Source organism: Pleuronectes platessa, chromosome 18 (assembly GCF_947347685.1).
Source record: "Pleuronectes platessa chromosome 18, fPlePla1.1, whole genome shotgun sequence".
Lineage (NCBI taxonomy): Eukaryota > Metazoa > Chordata > Actinopteri > Pleuronectiformes > Pleuronectidae > Pleuronectes > Pleuronectes platessa.
This window is the reverse complement of record NC_070643.1, coordinates 9687333-9708735: the sequence shown is the minus strand read 5'-3', so window position 1 is coordinate 9708735 and position 21403 is coordinate 9687333. Positions and strand designations below refer to the sequence as shown.

At 42.2% G+C, this 21403-nt stretch overlaps 1 protein-coding gene across 1 annotated transcript in view; it reads left to right on the top strand.

Moving 5' to 3' along the window:
- The first annotated feature begins 14141 nt into the window (after nucleotides 1-14141).
- The window catches only part of adgrb2 (adhesion G protein-coupled receptor B2), a 153694-nt gene continuing 146432 nt past the window's right edge, over nucleotides 14142-21403 (top strand). The window contains exon 1 of the mRNA XM_053446761.1: nucleotides 14142-15030. Coding sequence (XP_053302736.1) covers nucleotides 14142-15030 — 889 coding nt within the window. The remainder of the gene's footprint in view (nucleotides 15031-21403) is intronic.

Here is a 21403-nt window from a genome sequence, read left to right as displayed (position 1 = left end):
TTTAAAGGTCGTGAGTAATTTGATTGTAATGCCCTAACTGATGCTTTTAATAGATGTTTTTTTTTAAACTGTGCCTACACTATAAATTCAGTCCCACATAAAGCAAACAACTGCAGAATTTAGTCACAGTTACATAATCACACAATGTTACATTTTCAACAAATCTACTGTGAACCTACACAGCAACATGCCTACGTTGTCGGTGTTGTCAGTGCTTAGCAGACACGGAGGTAAAAACTGCCACTCCCCATCAACCAGAGCACAGCTGGCTCCTGGTCTACAGCTGCGAGTGAAAGGTCATCTCTCCTCTGTGACCCTGTGAGTGACGGACAGGGTGGACTTTAACCTCTGAACCCCCACACAGCTTAGGGTGTGACACGTGTCAGACAGACAGAAGGAGAAAGGTCACACAGGCATAGTCGCATACATGCAGGCTGGATTAATGTGTCCCTTCAAAGTTACTCCAAGAAAATGAGAATGCGGAGGAGCTAAACATTTCTATATCTTCCTGTATGTTCCACGTCATATTTTATTTTCTACAGCCACTAGGTGTCTTTAAACCAGCCTCTTTATAAAGATCGACGCCATAGCAGCTCCCCAAAGTAGGTCTTGATCGCCACCTAGTGACTGGCTGAAGTGTAGGTCATAAACCCTGCCTCCTCCGTGTTAGCAGAGAGGAATTGGACCAAATTAAAAAAGCAAAATGCATGTTAACTACAAATTTATCAAAGATGGTTTCTGTCACTTTAGTTTGTTCTTATAACAATGATGTATGCTCTAGTGTTCATTTTTCTAGTAAGTTTTAATTAGTTATTTCATGTATTAAAAACAATGGGACATGTCATGAATGATTGACTCTATACCAGTTGAGTTCAATTATTGTTGGACCTCGCAACCGCTTGTTGCTGCCCAGACTCCGACTCCGCAAGATGGCGACATTTGTATCCGGGATATTTGGGCTTCATATCTGGGTATGAAGAAGTTGAGAACCATCATCTTTATAAGGAGTCAATGATTAAAATGTAAATGTGGATCATAATAAGAAGCTTGTAAAGATGATTTATGGGCTCGTTTAGTTTTTTTATGGCAGCGTTTCCAGTACGTCTTCCCTTCTCAAATGTCTTATCTTGCCGTCCTTGTGAGGACATAGCGTCCAAATCAAGTTCGCAACCATCAGACCACCACAAACACACAGTCCAGAGTTGCAGGCCTGCACCTGCAGTGTCAGCTTTCCCCCGCATGCACTCCCGTCTCCCCCTTGATGCAGAGCTCGAGGTAAAAAAAAAACAACAAGGAGAGGAAATAAAGAGAGAGTGGAGATAATGAAATAAATACCCTGCCTGGAAACACTTCAAAGAAAGAGAGGGAGAGGCTGATCTACTCCACTGCAGCCAGAGAGGGAAGAGATGTTACACGGAGAAGAAATTGGGAGATAAAGGCAACTACCACCTCCACAGTCACACACAGAAATAAGTCCACTCCGAAAAACGCAAAGTTTGCCCGCCTCTTACCTGGATAGTTTAAAATACTATTCTCTGTAGTTTTATTAAATGTGTTTTTTATATGTTCTCTTCACTAAACTCATATATTGAAACGCTGTGAAGGAAAGAGCTGCTGAAGCTGTAAGAAAACCACGTTTCTCTCTGGTCGTGTACTCAGGCTTTCTGACGCGTCATGCTCTCATTTCACCACATTTATTATTCATATATTCATGTGATTCACGCAGGCAGGCGGACACAGGTCTACGTCCATGTTAAAATATATTCAGATGTCCTCAAAACTGTGCGTGCATGTGTGTGTGTGCCTGTGTGTAGTTCATGACAAGTGAATATAGTTGTCCAAAACACTGTCCTCACAACACACACAGGGGCACGCTGTCGACACACACAGAGACACACAGACACACACACACACAGTGCATGTTTGCTTAATCACGTGTCCTTTATTCATAGATATTTGGAGCAAAAAACGAGCCAAACTGACGGGCGGCTTTCCCATCAGCTCACACAACTTCATACAGGCACGTGCACAGGAGCGCACGCTGGCGGATGCAGCGCACGGTCTCGCTCAGTGTACACAACCTGTCGAACATGCATGATGAAACTCACGCAGTTGCCCTTTTTTTCACTCCATTTCCCCCTCAGCTGCAACATTTCTGGAGACAGACAATAAATCTGGCCGGGTTTTTTTTTTTTGGTCCTTCCTCCCGAGGCCCCGATTACATTAAGTACACTATTGCTTTGTGTGACATATTGTCCCTTTTTAAATGAATTTCTCTCCGTGCAGCCCACTTGCTGCTAAATCAATGAGTCTTGGAACTTAAAAGCTTCTATAATGCCCTCTAGGTCCCATTCGGATGACTTAGCTTTTTATGTGAAGTGGCGCGTATCGCGTTCTTCAATAATTTTTGCCTCAAATCAAATCCAGAATCTCGCATGAGAGTGCTGATACACAGGGGTTCTTATTAATTCTGCCGGGAATCAACTGCTGCACATATTTCGCCTTGAAAACAAAGGATTTGTCGGCGACCATTGAACACACAACACAATTTGTGCAATTTATTTAATTATTTTATTTAATTATTTTATTATTTAATTGTATTATTTTGTTGCTCTACTACGTACTATTTATTTACTTATTTACTATTTACTTTTTTGCTCATTGTTGTTTTTGTTTCTTACTATGTTGTTTTGCTCTTTCTTTTGCTCTTGTTGCACTGTACCAGCGCTGCTGCTGTAAACCCTCAAATTTCCCCACTGTGGGACTATTAAAGGATTCTAATAATAATAATAATTAATGCTGTTGCCAAGGGAACAGAAATCTTTCTTTTTACTACCTGAATAGTTACTGGACTTATTGCACCTTAAATAATAAGCATTACTTTATAAAAAAGAGAATTTATTCAAAAATTTTCCATTACAGATGTATTTTCATCTGTGAGATAATTAAAATATTTGCTGAATGTTCCCTAAAAAGTTATAAATGAATAAATTATGTTTATGAGAAAAAGTGTTACGTTTTTTTCAGTTAATGACCGTTAATTATATTTCTTTCACCATTTTGCTCATTTTCTTTCTTTATCGCCAGCAAATAGTGTGAAAAATGTACGGTCATATTTTTTTCATGCGGTGAAACAGCAGTATTTTCTGGGACAATACTTTCTTATCATCATTATTTATGCGACAAATGGATTTCGACTGCGATTTTCTGGCAAACTACTAGTTGAAAAGGACAATTTGCACTTTAACTAGGCTGCGTTTTTTTTAGGAAACTTGAATTATTTTGCCATTAAGCATCTTTAAGTATTCTGTCTGTGTCTCTGCTTCCTCTCCGTAACACACATCTGTGTTATCATGAGGACAAAAGCTGGTGTAAGCTGATCTGTTGGAGGGGATGTGCTGCGGAGAAAAAGACAATCACAGTCGTCCTCACGCTGTGATTCTCTATTGCACAATGCAACTGGAAATCCCCTCAGGCCCACCACAATACTACAGGCCTTCTTCCAACTCCTTATAAGACCCCACCCCACACACACACACACACACACACGCATGAACACTAGGACACTGATGTATGCAGATGTATACATGCCCGTGTGAGTTGTGCACAGAGGGATGTTCTGCTCCACTTTCACTTCAGTGGAATATAACACTGCGCATATGTGTCACATCGGATCCTGTCCAGACACTCAACAGATGGTGACTTTTTTAGACTCACAATTACAATGAGGTTAAGGGTGTGTTGGGGTTTGTAGGGTCAGGCCTGAGACATGCTTATGCATATTCAAATTGATTTTACAAAAACAAAAAATACTTAAAAAGCACAGAGATTGACAACATCTAGTGTTTTTTGACAAAATTATTACCTCAGAGGATGAGAGGGAAATGGCTGCATTACTCTTTTTAGTCAAACTTCAACATAGCAATAGAAATTAATATAGAAATGAAGCCTCGAGCGAGGCAGGGAGTAAACAGTGGTGGAAAAGTTGACGCTGTCTTTCTCTTTAGTTCCACGAATATGTCACATGACACGAGCTGATAGTATAGTATAGTGCATAGTATAGTGACCCTGAGCTCGACATGGTCAAACCTTACACCCCAGCCCATCCACTCCGCTCGGCATCGGCCAATCGGCTTGCTGCTCCCTCCCTGCGAGCTTACCACTCAACAAAGTCCCGACTCTTTTGCAGAAAAAACAAAAAAGCCGTAGACTAATGACACATCTACTCCGACTACACCTTGGATAAAAAATACTATATTTAGTTGCACTTCTACGGCACTTACATGTAGCACTTTGTAGCTTGGCTTTTTTGAAGCAAATTTTATTTACCTGATTCTTGTTTTTCTGGGTTTGTACCCTCATGGTTGAATGCACTCATTGAAGCGTCAGCTACATGAAAGGTTATGTAATGTAAAGCTGCATCAAGGAAACACATTTTGATATTGAGGAAAATGTGTATTGGGCCTATTTTTCAGCCAGCGCAATAAAAACTGCTTTTTATGTGAACGGGCCTTAAGCAGTGGTTCAGCTATATGTGAGACATTACAGAGATATTAGTGATATAATATGATTTTATAAGACATTTTTTAAATGAGCCATTTCACTGTTTGACCTTTAGCTTGACCTGTTAATTCGCTGTAATTCCAGACTTCAGCAGTTGAGTTTATTGAATCACACTGTGGGATCTCACCTGATGCTGGCAACCAGATATCACAGACTCCAACACAGTCCCGGATTTCAATTGCTCTATTTGCATCAGATTGATGTGCTGACGTGTATCTGCAACTAAAGTCAACATGGTCAAGTCATATATCAATTTTATCTCAATGAGAGATGCATGGATTGTTTGTTGATTCCACCGAGGAGGTTGTGTTGTCATCACCATTTTGTCTGTCTCTTGGCGGATGAAATCCACTTGTCCCTACTTTAAGCAGTACTCCAGAAAAACTTTTTTTTCACTTACTTTAGGCCTTTGGTGAAGGTTTATAAATAGAGCTTTGTTAATGGTGGAGGATGTATTGACATACACAAGAAAAAAGCAAAGAAAAAAAGAAAACACTTAAGAAAACGTCGCTCTGTGAGCCAATTTCCACCTCATTCATTTGCCTGCCCTCATTCCCAACGATCGTGTATTCACTCATGTGAAATGACCGGGCCTCAGTATCGATATCTCCCCGTGAACGCAACACCGATCGATATTGAAATTCAGGTTTTGGAACACACTGTATTGAAAAAAACATTACATGGCAGCAAATTGTTTTTTAAAGGCTATGAGACCATATAGTAATCAGCCTAAATGTTTTCCCATTGAGAGTATTGAAAAACCATTGTGTTTGGAGTGTAAATATGCTCTGCTGAGAGGCGTGAATGAGGTGTACATTTCTTGGAGCACTGTGGGATGACATTTCAATGAATGTTTTTACCACAGTATCACAGGAATAATGCCATTGTCATTTCATCCGTTTGTTTATTTGTGTTTGGACGACGACACCCACAGAGCAGATATTGAAGCTAACACTCACTTACTGGCTTTTATGAACTCTCAAAAACCAGCTTACTGACAGTGGTGGGAGTGATTCCTGTGCTGTGCATTCCTGGTTCATACTCAAAGCTCAAACTATCTGTTTCTGTTGCTGCTGATAGCACATGTTTTGGATCCTATATGAAAACAGCAGCCATGGAGTGACTCACTACAATCAGAACCGGCCTTCATTGACACAATGAAGTTACACATGTCCTCTCTCTGCTTCGTCTTGGCTGTATCTCTGAAGGTCACTGACTTGAGGGCTCTTTTGTTGCATCCTTCTCCTCCGCAACCTTGTCGTCTCTCATACTTCCGTCCAATCAGTTCAATGGGAAAAAAGTTGCATTAAAAATGCATTTAAAATTTACATTTTAAATGCATTCCAAGGGAAATTTTGTGATGAAAGGGGTTAGGTTGATGGTCACCTTACTTACTTAGCAGGTAAAAGAATGGAGGAATCCGAACAATCCATTGTGTCATGTGTTGTAGGGGTAGAAACAGGGCTTATTATTCTTCATAGTTTCAGAATTGGCCTTAAATCTGATTCAAAAACCATTGTATTCAAAATCATTTCACAAAACTAGGAGTGCAGTGAGAGCACATGCCTCTGTGAAGTCTAATGGCCTATCTCGCTATGTTAAAGCAGTGTTTCCCATTAATTATCTAGACTGTGGCAGGCTGCCATGTTCTAAGTTGTCCCGCCCTATTTTTATAATGTACCAAAATGTTTGTTATTGCTACCCGCGATAATGTACAAATTCTCAAACTTGGTGTTTTGCTGCATTGCTGCAAATCCCTGCTCAGGCTATAATCCATAAAGTTGTTACCGTCCACACAGACAGTCTCAGCTGCAGTTGTGCATGTACCCGCAAGTGGCACGCAACGCAGTTCTCTCTGACACGATAGCTTGTCTTCCAAGCTTTGGTCTGTGTAACCGTCACACATGAGATCAACGTTCATCCATGTGCAAATGCACAGCCGTGGTTTGAATTCATTCTGTGGGAAACGCTTCATAGAAAGTGGAACTAAATTCCTGAAACTCCCATTTTTTCAGATCCACACCTGATTGTAATGGGTTCTTCTTTCCACCACATGACATGGTAATCCATCCTGGAGGTAGTAAATGCCAGTTCATCTTAATGGTCCCTGATCATGATTCAACTCCACATAAAAAGGCAGACTAAATATATTTAAGTGTAAGCAGTGCTTTCTAATTTTGCACTGATTTGAAAGCATGTTACAGTCTTTCGTCTGTGTGACAGTAATGAAGTGTTTCATTTACTGACAAACATTACTGGCTGAATGCTGTGTTCTCCTGCCTGTGTTCTGGAGTAAATGGGTAAATAAATAATCGAATAGCAGACTTATAGTGGTCTTTATCTACAGTGCTCTACAGGCACGGGTCGTTTTGAAAATTAAACTACAGGCTGATATCCTTTGCCTGATCAAATTTAGCCTAAGGTCTGTGATGATACAGAGCATCCCTCCGCTAAAATTATTCCAAAGCATATTTCACTTCCTTCTTGCTGAGTGAGCAATCAAGTTTTAAAAAATGATCCCAATCCTCACTTTCTTACAATGTACTGCACAATAATTCAAAATGGTTTGTACCTCCGGGTGCTGCACTGTGTCACTGTGGCTGGTTCCTGCACTTTTCCATTTTGACGGCGTGATGTTATTAACACAAAAATCAATGATTATAATAACTCTGAATTCCTTTCTACTATAGAGTGTGCACCATCAGTTGATCCCCTACCTGATTTAAATGTGCATGGTAATTCACTTTCATCCAACACATACTGCAGGTACCAGGTCAATAAGCAGATGTGGCACATGTCAAGCTGACGTGAATGTATGAATATGCAGGGAAGGACGAGGGTGTTTGTCTGTGTGTGCGTTTACCGTGCACCTCAGCTGGAAGACAAAATGCCCTTTGCTGTGATGGAGGATTTAGTGCCGCTGTCTCTTCACAGCTTGAGATGCTCCCAGCCTGCTTGCCATTTGCGAATAACTGATAAGCAAAGTGAAAAGCACTGACTTTATGGTGTGCTGGAGTGCGCTTGATAAAAAACAACTGACAGAACGTGGACCTCTGAAATGTCAACCTAGCTAGGGCGTCTGGACAATGTCGGTCCTTTATATTGGTTTACATCCACATCATCTCATCCAGATAACAGACTTAAAACGGTGAGTAGATATGTGTCAGTAGGTTTGGTTTGATTTGGAGAAAGGCTGAGATTTCTAAAGGGGGCGGACGATAAGGATGAGAAGGGGCAAAGTTGAGGATTCCTTCCCGGAAGGCAGAGAGAGGGCCGGGAAGGCGAAGCGTCTCCTGACTTGTTAATCAGAATCACACTCGGTTTCGGGATACAGACTTGAATGTTTGATCGAGTTAGCCCTCCGATGGGTGTGGCATGTGTGTGTCTGTGAATGCACTCGGATTAGGGAGTGAGGGTGACTTTGTCTGTGTGCGAGCCCACACATGGGCCACATGCTGATCTCAGCTAAGGGCTGCAAATGAGAGATTTACTCTGCATCAATAAATTAGGCGATAGCGTTCTCTGCCGCGGTGCAGGAAGATGTCTCCCCCAAGAGTGATAGATCGTGGTGGGGGCAGACGGGGAGGGAGGGCGCTATGACAAGGGCTGTCATGATTCTGTATTGAATCTTTCTTGAAATGGCTTTCCCCAAATAGAAGCACCCTACCCTGGGAGGCAGTTAACGCCTGTGCCCACAAGCTAATCCACTATATCCACCAGGGAGGAACTTTGCTGGAAGACACTTGTGATTTAGTGCATGTATATATATATTCACGGTAACAGTCTTTTGGAGCTTACCCTGAAAGAGGAATATTCATATTTAAACAGTGACCACTCCTGGTTAAGGATCATCTTACATGTCATAATTTAATGATGCCATAACTACTCAGGATGAAGTATGCCATCTCATTGCTGCTGACATACATACTGACCACTGTGTCCGTCCAGTCAGGTCCGTTCTGGATCCCAACCTGAGCGTGTCGGGACCCAACTGGACTTTACCGGACCTGACAAGTTGGCCCAGGTTCTTTTCTGAGTCTGGTTCTGTCCCCTTTGCTGGACTATCAACTTTATACACTGCACGTGCCTTCTATGTTTGATTTGCGCTTGGTTAGAAACGGGCCCTGTCGGATTTAAACAGAAGTTTTCATTCCAAGCCCCACTTTACCATGCTAACTGGATGTTTGGACTGGTTTTAACTCTGCATATAAGAAAGGGCTTATATTGTTTAGGTTATATTGAGGAAATGGGATTTTGAAGAACTGATCCTTTATTATGAGGGTTGATCATATATCAAAACACTGAGCAGTGGTTTCAACGAGACATAAATCGGCAAATCACAGAGGCAAACATTTAATCCGTCATTTCCATAATCCCCCTGTAAACAGTTGCGATATAACAGTTAAATAGCGTTGAATTGCAATGCATTGGTACAAACAAATAACATAGGCTAATCCGGCTATAGAGGCCAGGGATTTTTCTTGGTAAAACACAAATATTTGCCTAGTATACTACCAAGAATTAAGCGAGCTAGCTAAAATGCGATGTTCTGACTAAAAGGTTCAGTGTGCTGCTAATCGACATTTGGACAATCTCTAACCATGTGCAGAGCCACAGCTGCCCTATACTAGAACGAATGCAGTTGAGGGCAAACAAGAAATGAGAGAAAAGAATACGGTTATGACTCATATTTAAACCTCTTGACCACCTGTGGCCCGCAAGTCAAGATTATTTTTCAATTAAAGTAATAAAGAGGCGACTCTCAGGGCACAACACTGTGTATTCACCGTGCATAATTGACATGCAGAAAGGCCTGCTTTATATAGGAGAGTGTAATAAGCAGCTTTTCATTTACACTCACTAACCAAGCTCGCAGGGTTGAGGTTTGAGGCATTGATGATGCTAATGGGAACCTCATGACAACCTTGATGGCAGTGTTTTTCTATTAAGAGGTTATTCAGTTTTTTACTCTCTTAGTTTAACCGACCAGTTTGCAGAGCTTGCCTAGCTCTTATTGACGGGAGTGACAAGAAGTCCTTAATTGCCAGCACAAAGAAAACAAGGGACATTTGTTTGGGTTAATAGTAAGTAAATACTTAGGACAATGACCTGCTTTGTCCACACATTGGCTCTTCCGGATATTACTCAGACTTTGTACTAAGGAGCTGTGTGGGGTAAAGTTGGTTTCATGTCTGCTTTCGACTGATTTGGACATTTGCGTTCACCCATCCAGCTCCATTGGGTCTTGTTTAGAGCATTTAAGGTTCGCAGAGCATGTGTGGAAGCAGTAACAGTCTGTGGGTATATTATAATTCAGTGACTTTGAGTCTGTCTCTTGGTGGTTTCACAGCATGTTACACTGGCATTTCACCATGCAGCTAGAACTAAAGCTTTTTAGGCCTCTGTACCGAGATTGTGGGGCTTCCAGAGACATGGACATGGAGACAGATACACAGTAATTGGTGTTTTTTTCAAAGTCTATTTGAATGATGAATACATGCAGCTCTAAGTGAAGATCATTTTTTGAAAAGTTTGTTTCAGAGAACCTTGTCTTAAAGTCTGTGTGTGTGATCCCACAAAGTTTAGCAAAAGTGTGCATTAAACTCATTAATGGAAACATGACCCGTATCATGTGTGTTTCGTGAAATTATCTCTTGTTTGTGGACAGGGACACTTTGGTGTTTCCTTAAAGTTTGGCATCCCCGGTTTTGCACATCACATCGAAGACAACTACAAGATGAGTCATATTGTCACTTCAGTGCATTAAAGAATGAGGAAGGGAGCGGAAAAGAGAGACAGGGAATGAGGGATACACATATTTTGCCATCCTTGATGGTAACATTAATGTCAAGGTGGAAGGGGGAAGGAAGACATCACAGCTAATGAATATTAATGTGTGCCCACAGTAAAATACTGTTTTAGATTGAAGTGGGACAGAATGGCCTCATGAAGACAGCACTTTAGGGCTTACTCTTGCACAGACTGTGGCTCTATGAATATTCATTGTCCATTGTCCCAAAAACAATTCGCCTGACGCAGAGTATTCCTTTTAATGCGTAAAATATGCGTAAGGATTTTGCCTATGCATGGCTTGGCGTGTAATGCAATCTAACTTTACATTTGATAGTGTTTTTGTGCGACAAAGTGTAGTTCCTGTGAGTAAAAATAGACATGTCTATTTGTCATAAAGAAAATTTGCATGTCATGACATTCCCACAGAATGTATGGTTTTAACAGTTCAGTTGACGCATTGTTAGCGGGACGCGTCACCGGCTGCAGCTCGGTGCAGATGTTATCTCATGCCATATTTGCTCCACGGTATGCGAGCGTGTTCAGGTGGCAGAGTCTATAACCTCATCATGTGCCAGACAGCATGATGTCCTTGGGCATATTTCACCACATGCTACATTAGCCTTCGCTCGGCCCAACGGTGCCACGCATTTGTCAATGTGTCACCGAAGCCGCAGCCGGAGTTGTTTATAAGGCCTTTATGTCATGCGTCCCGCGTGAGTGGGGCGTGAATCTTGCATTGGAAAAAAAAAGCCAGTCCAAACAGTGACAGAAAGGGGGGGGGGGGGGGGGGAGATAAAGCTAAACTGTCAGAAGCTAAAAAAAAAATGCATTTCCAGGTCAGGAGATGTGGTGTTGCTATGGTTACTAGTATCACAGCTCCTCCCAAAGTAGAAACTGGCTGATGAGTGAACGGAGCTTCACTTCCTTTGTGTAGTGCGGTCTGCTGTATATAGTCTGATGTAAAGTGGTGCATCACATATTGTTTGTTTTCTGTGTGTACGTGCGCGTGTGTCTTTTTTCTACAAACACGTCTGCACAAAAAAACAGATAAGGAAAGTCTGGTTTTAAACTGCTCTTCGTGAATCACACATGTCCTGTTTGGAACAACTATTTCATCCTTATTCCAAATAAATTAGCAGCTCTATATTTAAGACATGAAGTATTGCGACGCTCTTTCCAGATCCACCACTTATTCTGCTGAGCGGGGATGAACCAGTGGTTACAGACCTTCCTATGACCTCAGGGCAACAGATTTAATATCTTCAAAACCCACTTTTTGTCAGAAAAATAAGACATTGTGTAGGTGAATTGACCTTGAGCGTGACAGTAAACCATTCAACGTCTTTATGCATTGTACACCACTCTGCGTTAGCATCAGCACAAAGCCTCAAACCCCAACAGGAGATTTTTTTCCTGGGGAATTAAGCAAAACTGTGCACACATTTTCATAATTCCGAATAATAATTGTTCGAATTCTAATCTCCTGCGCCCTCCAACGTCTCCCCCTCCGTCCCCACAGCTCTCATTAACGGCTCCCCGCTAAAAGTCCCGGAGCCCCTTCGCCCCTTGACATGGTGAAGTATGCACAATTCCTGGCCTCCTCTCCGGGCCTTGTGTCCAAACGCTGGAGAGCCTTGACAGACTGAGAGACGAGAGTCCTGTGAAGTGCAGGCTACTGCTGTGTTTCATTAACCTGGGCCTGAGGAAAGTACTGTACCCGCAGACACGTGTTTTGTATAGAGTTTTTTTTGCAGTTGTGTCACATGTGCAGTAACCTTGGATCCTGCAAAAAGGCATGAAAAGGGAGAAGTTGGAGAGGTCGCTATGCAAAAGGTTTATTAAACGCTGAGGAGAGGTGGATTCTCTATTTAATTTCTCTCAAAATGTTAATCAAACACAAAACTGCATGCACTAAAGAGCTGTTTTAGCATCTAATATGGCATATTGCATATAGGCAACATTCACACCATTTCAACACCATTAGAAGAACACATTCACACATTATTCCACGGTGGTTACGTTCAATTTTTGCGTGTAAATGGCAAAGTTGCCTCAAATTCTTTCCAGCTCCCTTTTGATTTAAATGAGCTGTATGTAACATTTATGCCCCATGGGCTACACGGTTCACATTTGGTCCTCTCTCCCTTGACGTTAGGTTTGTGAAGAGCTCATGCTTATTCTCTTCTCATGTAAAAAAGAAAATATTGATCACTCAAAATACTCTACGTCTGTTGGGGGTTATTGTTGCTTTTTTTTTTATGTGGGGCAATTTGGGGTTCAGCATCTTTCCCAAGAACCACAGCCGCCCGGCAACATAAGTATGATAGAGTGTTTATCAATTTTTATTTTGTTGTTTTGAAAATGTTAAAAACATCGTAAAATGTTCCTCTTTTGAAATATTTTTCAAAAGTGCGCACAGGCTCAGCCAGTCAATAACCACCTAGGAACATTAGAGAAACTAGAGAAAATATCTGCTGGATAAAAAATAAAAAAACATTTCAAAAGAAATGTGTTTGCCGACAGAGTGGCTAAAAAACTCTTAAGAGACTTAGCTTTAAAATAGTTCAGATGTTTTATATGCTTGACAGTCACCTCTACAAAATAACTCTCATAAGATAAACATATTTTTGAAGACTGCAAAGTTTTAGAATGAGATTTTTTTTTTTTAAATAGGCACTTTAATGTTTTGTGATTTCATATAGCATCTGTATGTATTGTTCTCTTGCAGATTTTTTTTTTGTGGGGGGGCTATATTGGAAGGCGTTTGTTGTCACTGGTTTGTTCAGACTTAAAACAATCCTTTACAGGTGACGCGTGACAAATTTATACATTATATTTTATATTATATATTCATATGTCATGACGTGATCAGTTTAGCCCTACTTTATTTACTTTAGCCAACTAGTTCCCAACTAGAAGCTGTTGTGTCATTATTGTGTTGTAACACGTGTCTTGGTTCTTTACGTCTTCAGTTTTAATACCTGTGATAAATAAGTGCATAAAACAGGTCGGTGTTATAAGGCTGTTTTTTAACTGCTGTGTTTGTAATATAATAGTTAGTGATATTTTAAGAAATAAGATTGTTGGTAACGTGGTGCAAACCTTTCCCTTTCTCCGACATACCTTCCTCCAACCACATTTGTGCAGAGCAAGTTTGAAAGTCTCAGGTGATGGAGCGACACATGGGCTGAACAAGAATATAATTGGCATTGAAGTACACAAGTCTGAAGTACTACGACAATGCATATGCTATATATGTTTCTTTATTATTATTTGTCAACAGTGTGTGTTTGGTATGAGTCATCCCGACTCTCTCTGTGTCGGTGATGGTAATAGTTTGCCAGAGCCTTTGGGGGCTGCTCAGCAGGCGATGCTTTGAGTATGTGTGTGTGTGTGTGTGTGCGTGTATCTTTGTGTACATATCAGCAGGGAGGCACGGAGCAGGCCCCACAATGCATGTTTCAACAGCCAAGTCAACACACCTTTAAATCCAACCCAGCATGGTGTTTGTGTTATTGTTTTTGACAGAGTGTGAGTGTGTAAGAATGAAGAGGAACTGCCATGAAGTTGGTTATGTTGAACTCTGAGTCCAAGAAGAACTGTCCAGTCCTGTTTTAGACTTGTACATATATTGTATTGTATTGTATGAGTCTGCTCTTCAAGTTCTTCTTTTGTCTGGGTCATGTAAAGTCTGTCAAGTTGAATTTGACGATATTCCCTGATGTGTCTAATGTCCGCCCCTCCATCCTCTTTTCTCTCTCCCCCTGCAGGACTAATGTCATAGGATGAACACTGCTGGTGGGGTGTGTCTGTCTGTGCTGTCCTCTCTCCTGGCCGTGGCTGGGGCTCTGGCAGCCGTGTCTGCCCTCGCTCTAGCGCCTCTCTCTGCCCTGGCTGAGGCTGCCTATGGGGCTTCCGATGGCATCCCCAGCACCGGGGCAGAGGGGGCCCCCTCACCCGTCTCCTCAACATGCTCAAGCCTTGTAGCTGGGGTGCTCTACGGGTCTTTCTCCCTACGGGAGCTGTTCCCCTCCAGGGCGCCGGGCTGTTCCTGGTCCCTGGAAAACCCGGATCCCACCAAGTATTCCCTCTACCTCCGCTTCACCCGCCACCCTATCGTCTGTCGGACACACTACCCCATGCTCCTCTCCCTCGACCATCATCTATCGAATCAAACCTGCCCCCTGCATTTACAGTCGGACGCGGCCAAGGATCAGGAAGTCATTAATCTCTGTGGCAGCCAATCCAACTCAGATGGAACTTACTCCTTCCTACAGTTTGATAAAAACTTTGTCCAATTGTGTCTCACGAGACACCCAGCTGCTGATGAGCCTCAGGTAACCAAGGAATTGCTGGAGCTGAGGCTGGTGGAGGTGTTGCTCATCAACAACGAGAACTCCAGTCAGTTCACCTGCGGCGTGCTCTGCCGATGGTTCGAGGAGTGTTTACGCACGGGACACAACAGAGATCGGGAGGTTTCCGACGCGGACGGTTGCGGGATGACCCAGACGGGATGTATCTGTCCGAACCACAACATCATGGCGCCGCCTGTGCCGCTGCTCCCGGAGACGCCCCACAGCTTCAGCAATGGTTCGCTGGTTCCAGATGACTGCTGTGTCACCGAGCTGCATTCCAACGATGCCATCGCGATAGCTCCCAGAGACGTCCGACAAGGTAGGACACTGTTTTTTTTGTGAAACAATGAGATGGCGGTGCAGGGCTGCGGTTCCCATTTTCAATGAATGACACATGAGCACACGTCGGAACAGAGTTTATTATTTATGCCCTTTAAGACAACATGGAATATCACAGATTTCAAACGGCAGCTTATAAATTGTTCAAAGCCCCAAAGAAGGTTTCATGAAATATCATCAGTTGTGTCCTTGTTGTGTACGCATCTCACGATGGAAAATAAACACTCTGGTTAATGTTGTCCTGTTGATCTGGCCTTTAATACCACCCCAGTGATGTGGCTTGTCTCTGCTTGACAGAGAATTTGTTATTTGAATTAGGTCTTTGGTGCGTTGGCCTTTAATTAAAAAAAAAATAAGCAGTTCAAAGGGAGCCTTTCAAATCTCCCATGAAAAGATTTGTAAATGCCTGACAGAAATTCGGTCTTGTGATCTATATTTTAGAGATTCCCCCATGTGGCCGAGAGGTGCGGCTCCCACCTGAGACTCCAGTTTACATGCTGCATATTATTGTGTGTGTGTGTTTGTCTCTGTGTGTGTGTGTGTGTGTACACGCCTGAATGTGTGTGCGCGAAACCACCCTGTGTGAGGACAAGATCAGATTTGACACCCATGCGCAGACACATGCTTCGTCAACAAATGAATAGAACATGGAGCGTACAAGCCATAAGCACATATACAACATGGGGATATATAAATATATATAAACCTGTAAGTGATACAGTTAAGTGCTTCATCCAAACCGTATCTGCTCTTCTGCTTCATAATTGGCTACAGACGAATGAGGGAGTGACCATAGAGACACTGCAGTGAGTCTCCTAGTTCACAGATTACATAATGACTTTCTTCTAGGTGGCTTGTAGGCATGTTTGCAGAGTGAACAGGACTAATTAGAGCCCAGTGATTCTTACTGCGAGGCTTGGCCTGCCTTCAACGACTCACTAGCACACATCGTGAGCGCTCCGGGGAGAGAGCGCCGAGAGTCCTTACCTTGCTGACGGGGAGGTTATCGCACTCCGGATTTAATCAGCGGGGGTGGGGGGGGGGGGGGGGGGATTTATCATCTAATATACACAGACAGGGAGGGACAGAGGGAGAGACGTGGCTTCGGAGGATAGAGCGAGACAGAGCATTTATTGCCAGCTTGCTCGGACTGGTTTTGTTTTTGCTGAAGACAAAAGCCCAATGGATCGGTGCAGCTCTGCACACTGACCTCACATGTTGATGTGGTTTTTAAATTCATGCCAATTATACCCGGAAGCTCTGTTGGTTTTTCTTTGTCTCACCTCAAAACGCACCGATGTAGTATTTGTCAGTCTCTAAGATGTGAAACACTGAGAGGCGGTGATCAGAAGATGTGCGGGCAAGCCTTTGTGTGTGTTCTCTTCCAAACAATTCCCCGATGTCCTAATTACCTTAAAATATCCAAACTAAAGTACACCCGACACTGAGCTCGAATCTTCCAACTTCCCTGTTCACTTCACCATCCCTGCTCAAACACAGCAACCTGACTTATATGTCCACTGAAGCTTCTGCTTCACAGAGGAGATGAAGAAGTGCAGCAGAGGAAAACAACGAGAGAAGCAATTAGACTGAACCACTCTTCAAATGACCAGACAACCATTAATGTAATGTTTCTATCGTGTTGTCTATATGTTTTCAAGTGTTTGAGGCTTCAGTGGTGCTCTTGTAGTTACATTATCTGGTGGCCCCCTCTTCTTTCATTTCTGCAATAGTTTAATGGCCCCCATCTAGAAAATGAGCACCTCCAGCAGTTCATCAAGAACAACCAATTCCTAACATTACAGGCATGGATTGAGATTAGATTTTTTCTCTTTCTGCAACTGGTCGAATACATTTCTGCAACGTTCTGACAAAAAACTAACCTTGTGACTGTAGATAGGGTCGATCAGAATTCAACAGGTATGTATGGGAGCTCACTGTGTCGACTGTAGCCCTGATTGACAATAGTGCATTATAGCGACTGACCTTCAATTCTCTCAGTGTATCACTTGTGCTTTGGCAAAGCCTGTATGGCTCCTGTCTTCCCGAGGCTGCCTAGGGAGCTTTGTAAATACACTCTAATCTCTTTGGGTTATTGCACAGGTAAAAATTTCCGAATTATACTTAGCATGGCAATTAGGTGACCTTTGGGCGCATCGGTCCTCTGTGCCAGTGGAATCTATCGATAATAGAGAAAACAAGCCTGAGTTTGTCCTTCATCCTTCCAGGAAGAGGACAGTGAAATGATCGGAAAAATACAAAAGTACACATCTTAGTGAAGAAATCCTTGTGGACATTATATCAGCATTGAATATGACCCACAGACGTCCTGGGTCTTTGTCCATCAAATCTGTAAATGTGCGATTGTATGACACTGAACAAATTTGAACCACATATCTATGCAAAACACTGTTTAAAAAATATATTGTCTCATTTCCATATAAATTGGGTATGAGGTGCAATGCAAGCCGAATTATGCAATGTTCAACAAGTTGGCTGGTTCCGTTTATTTACGTAGTGCAGGTATTTATCACTGGTTTCATTCAGCACAGAGTGAAATCACATGCGGGTGATATAAAGATGCTGTTGTTGAAAATAAAACACTCTTAATGCACGTTGGATTTTAGGCTTTTCAGCTGCTGGAGGAATCTTTTTTAATCCTCGCATGTGACCTGCAATGCATAAATCAACATAGATCAACATTCTCACGCTGGAGCGTTTGCATCTCCCCTGCTTGTCATGCAAAAAAAAAGTCATGTGATGGCGCAGGCAGGCACAGGAACATTCAGCTTTTGAGCTCCTGTGACTAAATGTGAGGTCTATGGGGAAGAAGAAGCAGGGAAAAAAAGGGATCCCCTGGTTCTCCTGTCCTCCTCTCCCAGCAGCCATGACTGGCGTCGAATGCGATGCGGCAACAACAAACATACGTGTGTGAATCACTCTCATATTCTAGCATTTTGGATTCCACTACCCGTCCCTCCCATCCTCCATTCTCAGCGTTTTCTTAGCCCAGATTAACAAGTCACAACAAATTCAGCTGATGGTTGATTCCCCACTAAACAATTTTGACTCGCTGGAAAATTACCCAACCGTAGAAACACACGCAGCTCACATTTCGTAACCTTGATACAAATTGTGCCGATGCTTATTTACCCAGTTTGTTAAACCGAGAGCCTTCACATGCTCCCGTGGACAAGAGTCTGCCTGACAGCGATTATAAGCCTCTTCAGAAGGTGTCGTGAGGCTCCTCTCGATTTTCCTTATCTTTCCTAGAGCCGCAAAAAAAAATCCCCCATTCTCTCGTTCTTTCTTTTATCACTGTCCCGAAAGCGACAGATGCGAGTGAACTGCGCCGATCCCATCTGTGTGAAGAAATGTGACCAACATGCGGCTCACGTTCTAAACTGCAAGACAGCCACGCAATGTTTTAAGCGTTTATGCTCACACTAATAGACTGCAGTGTGAGATAAGACACACACACACATTCACACACACAAATACCGGTGAATGCCTTCGGTTAGGAGACGATAAGAGCCATCAGCGACAGATTTGCAATACGCTCCTTGTCGGTCAGTGTGTAGAAATGTCAGGGTATGTGTTTAGCTACACTAATCAATTGTAATGTACTTCACTTACATGCTATGTGCACGTGCTTTAGTCAACACCAGTCAGAAGAAGGAGCCTCCATATAAATACCTGAGGTTACACACATGCAGAGTTGTGATAGAATCAGTAATCGGGTTGAGATGCTGCTCCATGGTTCCAGCTAAAGTGGCAGTAATGTGGACAGTAAGGAATAAAGGTTCCTGTAAATAACCATTATTTTCAAGATTCAAGCTAGAATAAGGGGGCGGCTTTATATTCTGTTTATGTGTGATTGATTGTGTTTATTTATATTTATCACTACATACCAGGGAGTAAACACGGCATACTACAGATAATATTTTCCATTCATCCACCCATTATCTACACTGCTTATCCAGTTCCCTCGGTGTTAATATCCAATGTTTGTCTCTTTGCATCCAACGTATTATTACACACTGCTCCGTGCAAAAGAACAGCTCTGGCTCCCTTGACAGTCTTATCCGAGCTGTCAACGACTGAGTTCAAGAAACATCGAAGACGTGGAAATATTAAAATACACTTATGCAATATGTTTCCAAATATTATTATTATAATTTTATGTATCTTTTAATATTTCAATCGACTTTTAATGTTAAAATGCTCTTTAACAGTAGCTAGTGCACTGCCCTATCACATCTCCCTTTTTTCTTGGTGTGTGTTATTGCTCCGGAGCTATTTCAGAATTATTCCTTTGTCCTTAATAAGTTCTTCTCAAACTGTTCTAAGATATATTGTCTCTTTTAATTGTTTGTGTGCTGGACGTTGTGACCAGAGCTTTTTATAAACAGTCTATGGTGCAGAGTGAAGATGGAAAACATTGCGCTCATCATACCTGGTTTGTGTGAAGTGAAGTGTTGATGGTCAATGTTTCATGTTGTTATATCTCAGAGGTCTGTGCAAGCGACACAATCATCAGTCCCAAGTGTACAACTTTTCAAAATAAAAGCTCCAAGCACTGTGCGTTTGCTGTCCCTATTCTCAGTGCTAGCATCGCTGTGAATGTGTCACCATGATGGATCATCTCCTGGTGATTGAGAAGCATGGGGCATAAGGGGTAAGAGCTGATATCCTACCCCGAGATATGAACCTGGTGACCGGTCCATCTTGTCATTTCTGCTCCACCCACCTGAAGCGTCTCACCTAATTTGAAAATTGCCTTTATAGATTCATTATACTTTAAGTATAGGCTTCTTAAAGCCATTAGCTGTTATTGGCTGTGAAGACGTGCACTGTGGACATCTCATCCGTCACGTAGAATGGAGACTCAACCCCATTGTCCTCAATCATTCATAAGTCACTCACAGGAAAATTACACCGTCCTGTATGTGTTGGCTCATCCATCATTCGGCTGTGAGCCACAGTGGCCGTCCCTCTAATTAAATTAGTCGACGTGCTCACATCATAACTTGTGGTCGGACCTGGAACTTTCCCTTTAGAGTTTGTCAGAGAGTGTGTGGGGTTGGTGTTCGCTCTTAAAAAACCTGCATTAACTGGTTTCTCTTGCCACTTGGGGTCAGCAGAAACAAGCTGTGAGTGCAACACTGACACATCATCATCTATGCATCATTATAGGCTGACCTCTGCTTACAGGACATATAGGAGCCTGATTCAAATGAGGACATCAGGGTGGCGAGAATGAACCAAAACAGTCAAATTGTTGATTCCTTGCATCAAAACACTGGAATACAAGAGGCTGTAAAGCTGCACAGGGCTGATGGCCACTGCTGGTCAGCTTATTAGACACAGTCATGTGATCCACTGGTATTATAGACATATGTATTACAGCTACTTTACATGTCGCTTATCGGACATATTTCTAGTGTGCAAATGTTTCATTTTTAATAAACAACTTTGACTAAACCGATTTAATAATATTTCAATCTAATAAAGAAGCAGCTAATTTGAGCTCTGAGGCACTGAAATGGCACTGAATATTAGATCGTCCAACAAATGGCCTCCAAAATGTCTATTATATTATAATAGGCCTATTAAGGCGATTAGAAAAAATAGCTAAATACAGCTCATCATTTTAACCACCACCAAGTTTAATTATTTCAAATTATAGTTTATGAAAAAGGTGATCAAGCCTGTTATTCGCAAAAAATTTGACCTTTTTAGCGAATAACCGGCTTGATCATATTCTGCTTTCATATTTGCCTCTGTGTGCCGAGCAAGTAGGTTGCATGTGGAGTCTGGTTTAGTGGAGTCACAACACATTCAGATCACGGCTGCAGCTTCCACCACCGCAGTGCAAGGACAGAGACACTGTAGTGTTTTAATTCAGCGTTTTTTCAATCTTTGATTTTCAGTTTTTTACTCAGAGTAAGTGAAGTCATTCATCATGCAACTTAGGTTGTTTTCATTTTTCTAATAGTACACCAAGCGGGTTGGCGAATACACTTGTTCTTGTCTGCTAAATAAATACACTATATTATACTATTATATTTGTATGCAATATTGCCCCAGCCTATTTGTCATATTGCTCTTACAGATAATTCACGTAAAGGAAATACTGCCGTCTAAATCTCCATAGTGGCTTTCAGACATGCACTGAACTCCAGATAATCTCCTGGAATTATCCAGAGGGGCTGTGTGTGGGCATGCAGATCTCCGATCAGTTGCTGCCATCATTATCTGCAGTTTCTCCTGCCAGCCCCACCACTAAAAACTCTGGATAGTGTCTGAATGAGACCATGTTTGGCGGATTCACTGCAATCGAGTGTGTGCGT